Below are 4,845 nucleotides of genomic sequence, written 5' to 3'. Positions count from 1 at the left end.
GCTGCTCATGATAGGCCTTCTCTGCGGAGATGACAGGGGCATAGGTGGCCAGCGGGAAGTGGATGCGAGGGTAGGGCACCAGGTTGGTCTGGAACTCGGTCAGATCAACATTCAGGGCTCCATCGAACCTCAGTGATGCTGTGATGGATGAGACAATCTGGCTGATGAGTCTGTTCAAGTTGGTGTAGGTTGGACGCTCGATGTCCAGGTTCCTGCGGCAGATGTCATAGATGGCCTCGTTGTCCACCATGAAAGCACAGTCCGAGTGCTCCAGGGTAGTGTGTGTGGTGAGGATAGAGTTGTAGGGCTCTACCACAGCGGTGGAGACTTGTGGTGCAGGGTAGATGGAGAACTCCAGCTTGGACTTCTTGCCGTAGTCAACAGAGAGTCGTTCCATCAAGAGGGAGGTGAACCCAGAGCCAGTGCCACCTCCAAAGCTGTGAAACACAAGGAATCCCTGGAGTCCTGTGCACTGGTCAGCCTGCAGAGAGAGATGCACAAGATTGGTCTGAGATGCATTTCTTTGTGAAGGCCTGACTATTCAGAAGACCCTTCCGGATCGGGTCCATCCTTGCCTTGGGTAGCTGCAGATCCCTCCCAGGATGCAGCAGGGCTTGCAGTGTGCTCTGAGCCCCAGCGAGATACTGGATCCTACCTGTCAGCAGGACAGGTCCCCTCTCCGGGGTCACTTACCAGCTTCCGGATCCTGTCCAGCACTTGGTCAATGATCTCTTTGCCAATAGTGTAGTGCCCACGGGCATAGTTGTTGGCAGCATCCTCCTTGCCAGTGATCAGCTGCTCAGGGTGGAAGAGCTGGCGGTAGACTCCTCCCCGAACCTCATCTAGGAGAGAAGAGGGGCAGGCTGAGCATGGTGGAGGCAGTTGGTTTGAGCCAGCCGCCGAGCAGAGTGGGTGCCAGCAGCCATCCCTCACCTTGGCTCCGCCTGCCACTGACATGGCCAAAGACCCACACGTCAGCAAGGCCAACACCAGTATCAGGTTTCTTTGGCAGCAGGAGGTGGCTGCCACCTCCCTGCGCAGCTCAGCTTCTCCCACCCATCCGGAGCTCCCTGCCACAAGCACAGCAGGAGCTGCTGTGCCGGTTGGGCTGGTTTCTCTCTGTGCACATGTGGTACAAGCACCGCTGCCTCTAGGACACTTCAAGAACAAAAGCAGGTGCTCAGGTTTGTGGCTTCTCCTGGGGAAAAAGAAGGGCCCTCGGGTTGAACCCAGTGCAGGATGTCGTCAGCAGAGCACAAGCACCAGACACCTGCTGCCTGCTACCCACCCATGGGGGCACTTCAGGGTGTGTGATCTCCAGCACTCACCTATCACAGTGGGCTCCAGGTCCACAAAGATGGCCCGTGGGACATGCTTCCCAGCCCCGGTCTCACAGAAGAAGGTGGTGAAGGAGTCGTCCCCTCCGCCAATGGTTTTGTCACTGGGCATCTGCCCGTCGGGCTGGATGCCGTGCTCCAGGCAGTACAGCTCCCAGCAGGTGTTGCCCATCTGGACGCCGGCCTGGCCGACGTGGACAGAGATGCACTCGCGCTGGGGAGGGGGAGGAAGGGTCAGATCCTGGCACAGTTCTGTTCTGCCTGTCCCAGGGAGCACTGTGGCTGGTGCCAGAGTGCCACAGAGTCACCCATACACGACTTGCTCTGGTTACTGACCCCTGAGAGCACGTTTTCCTTCGGGTGACCTCCTGTGTGCCCCTGAGGGGCCCCATATGTCTGTCACTGCCCTCAGCCATGCACAGACACCATGCTGGGTCAAGAGCCGGCTCTGGCATTTCTCTTGCCCTGCCCTTGCTGGGGGCCACCAGCATAACAGACTCTGGCCAGGCCTGTCCTCCAGCAGCATGGGGAGCAGAGCCTGGACCAGTTTCCCTGCTCCAGCCACTTCGCCAGGGTCCCTGGCAGACCCAGCCCCTTCCCCTTGCCACAGCAGTCCAGTGAGGGGATGAGTTGACAGGGGCACACATTTAACCCATGAGTGGCAACCAGCACGGGGGAACTGCCCAGCCTGCTGCTCCAGAGCCAGATAAACCCTCAGTTTTCTGGGGTGAGTGGCCTTGGGGATACAAGGGTGGTGGGTGGCAGCCAGGTGAGGGCTGGCAGTGAAGCCCAGCAGTTTCTGAGGCAGCATAGAGACTCCCTAGTCCCAACCCTGTGCTGCAAAACCTGTGTTGGCAGAGGTGCTGGGGGGCAGGCTGTGAGCTGGAGATGTGCCTTGTGCACTCCTATACATTAAGTTTAGGCCTGCTCTGCTACCCTGGCATCCCTCCTCTGCTGCCCCTGGCACCCTTAGTCCTCTATCCCTGGCAACCCACCTCTGCTAGCCCTAGCATCCCTGTTTCATTATTCCCTGCATCCCCGCTTCCCCTGGCGGGACACCCCGACTCAGCCTGGGGGTCCTGGAGCATTTTGCTCCTGCTTTCCCCAACTGCACAGTGCCCTGAGCTGTGATGGAGTTCGTGTGCAGGTTCAGCACTGGAGTAGGACAAGGGTTCCTGCCTCTTGCGGGAGGGCCAGGAGCAGCCCCAGCCTCCGGGAGGAAGGGAGGGCAGTCCGGGGCAGGGTCCCCGGCAGAGCCCGGTCAGCACTGCGGCGGGGAGGGCAGGGCGCTGCGCCTCCTGGCACGGCCCCGGCCCACTCCCGAGTCGCTAAATATAGACAGCCCCGGCCCCGGGCGAGGGCAGCTGCGACTGCCCACTTCGGAGAGTGGCCCCGGCTCGCTCTGGCGCTGTCAGACCCCCGCGGGACGGGACTGGAGGGATGAGACCCCTATACCCGCGCCCCGCCACCAGCCCCGACGGGGCGCCCGCTGCCGTGGGGGGAGCCCCGTCGAGCGCCCAGCTCCGGCCCCCGGAGCCCGGCTGGCGCCTCCACACCCAGCAGCTGTCCCCGTCCGTCTCCCGCCACCGCTCCCCACCGGAGAGGTCACCCCCCCCAACCCCAGGGCCCTCCCCGCTGCGGCAGCGCGGGGAGGGCAGGCACCCCGGCATCGGCGCTGGGGGGAGCGGGTGGGGGGGCACGGCTGCCCCCGGGCAGGGGCGGGCAGGGCTGCTCAAGGTCACGGCGGGGAAGGAGGGGGCGCGTCGCGGCCGCTCCGCCGGGCACGGTGCTGCGGAGGGGCTGCGGGTGCACTGCCGGGGGGCTGCCGGGCGCCCTCCCAGCCGCCGTGCCCCCCGCCAGCCCACACTCACCATGTTGCGGCGGGGGGCGCGGGCTGTCCCGGTTGCTCGGTGCTGCGGGGCTCGGCGCGGAGCTGCGGCTGCTGCAATCCCCGCCGCAGCGCTCTCTTATAGGGGGGAGGGGCTTGCTGTTGCCGCGCCCCCCTATTTTGGGTACGCTTGCATGCGAGGGGGGAGTACCACTTCGGGGTCCGCGGAAACCTGGCAGGGTCTTCGCGGCTGCGGAGGAACCCCGAGGTGCGGGGGCCGAGGCTGTTCCCCCTTCTCTGCCAGAGGAAAGCGGGGACACCGGGCTAGGCTGCGGGCAGAAGACTTGGGGACCAACACCCAGGGGTGAGCAGTGGTGCTCACCTACCAGCACCGGAACCCGAACAGGTAGAGCAGCCCCTAACCTGCTCTGTCACCAGCTTTCCCCTGGGATATGGGGACACCCCGAGACCACTTGGGCCTCTAGAACAGGAGAAATAAGGAGAAACATGATACAGACACGCATCAGACTCTGGAGCTCAGGGTACCTCCAAACCTCCCTTTGCCATCAATACTCTGGAAGTCTCCAGCCAAGGTTTGCCCTTCTCTCCCGATGGGGACAAACACTCAGTTCTGCACAACCCTGTGAGGCTGCAGATCTGCATAACAAATCTGGGCTGCCAAAAAAGGGTCATTGCAGACTGCTTGCTGTTAATAACTTGTGACTACACTCAGAGCAGCAGCTCTGTTTGAGCCCTGGCCAGCACGGCCACCCCTGCCAGGGCCGAGGATGATCCTGCTGCTGAGGATGCCTGGACCACCAGCCTTGCATGCTGTCTGCCAGGGCCTGGGCTCACACAGCTACCCCTCCCTGGACATGGGGATGGCTGGGGCTCAGTGGCATACCAGGAGTAGCACACCAGGGACTCTGCTGTGTCCCTCGGAGTCCAGATCAGAGGTGTAGAAAATAGTAATAGGATGCAATTCCAACTCCTTCGTCCTTTTGGTTGCAGAATCAGATCTCTGTGAATATCCAGGGAGGTATCTGTGATGGAATTACTCCTGGAGTAACAGGTTCCATCCTTTCCTCACACTCAGACCTCAGTAAAGAGTGGATCAGAGCAGCACCTGGTGTGAGAGGCAGCAACTCCTGCCCTGGCACAGCAGCAGGCACCACTCAGTCTGAGCCCAGCGCTCTGGTCACAGATGTGTGGAGCAGTCCCAGCAGCCCTGCACTGTGGGATGAGTGCCTGGCTGTGCTCCAGCAACTGGGGGTGGCTCCCACTCCCCCTCCAGCTGACACGGGTGCATGTCGGGAGGGGAAGGGCAGGGGAGGACAGCCCCCGTGGGTCAATATAGCTGTAGCATTAGTGGTAAGCAGGGAAAATTAATCTCTGGAAGCAGCATGCTGGATAATGGGTAACAGAAATCTCCAGTTTGCAGCTGGAGCCAGGAGCTGATGCTGGGACTACTCACCAACAGGCAGGGCAGTGAGACTCAGAATGGGGACAATGCAGATCATCTGGGGCAGGTAGAGTGGGGCCACATGCCCCAGGGGGATGGCAGAGCACAGGCAGAGCAGGGCAGACAGAGGTAATCCCAGATGGAAGACCCCATGCCTGAGTTAGGTGCTTCTCCTATCACATCAACAGCACTCTTCCGGATCCCTTTGATGGACATGC

At 61.6% G+C, this 4,845-nt stretch overlaps 1 protein-coding gene across 1 annotated transcript in view; it reads right to left on the bottom strand.

Annotated features, from left to right (window-relative positions):
* Positions 1-4,845, bottom strand: part of TUBA4A (tubulin alpha 4a) — an 8,923-nt gene that overhangs the window by 1,612 nt on the left and 2,466 nt on the right. The window contains exon 4 of the mRNA XM_027878810.1: positions 932-939. Coding sequence (XP_027734611.1) covers positions 932-939 — 8 coding nt within the window. The remainder of the gene's footprint in view (positions 1-931; positions 940-4,845) is intronic.

Source organism: Empidonax traillii, unplaced genomic scaffold, assembly GCF_003031625.1.
Source record: "Empidonax traillii isolate 1590-97213 ecotype Southwest subspecies unplaced genomic scaffold, ASM303162v1 scaffold5:size3517227, whole genome shotgun sequence".
Taxonomy (NCBI): domain Eukaryota; kingdom Metazoa; phylum Chordata; class Aves; order Passeriformes; family Tyrannidae; genus Empidonax; species Empidonax traillii.
The sequence above is the reverse complement of the archived record's forward strand: the minus strand, read 5'-3'. Positions and strand labels throughout refer to the sequence as shown.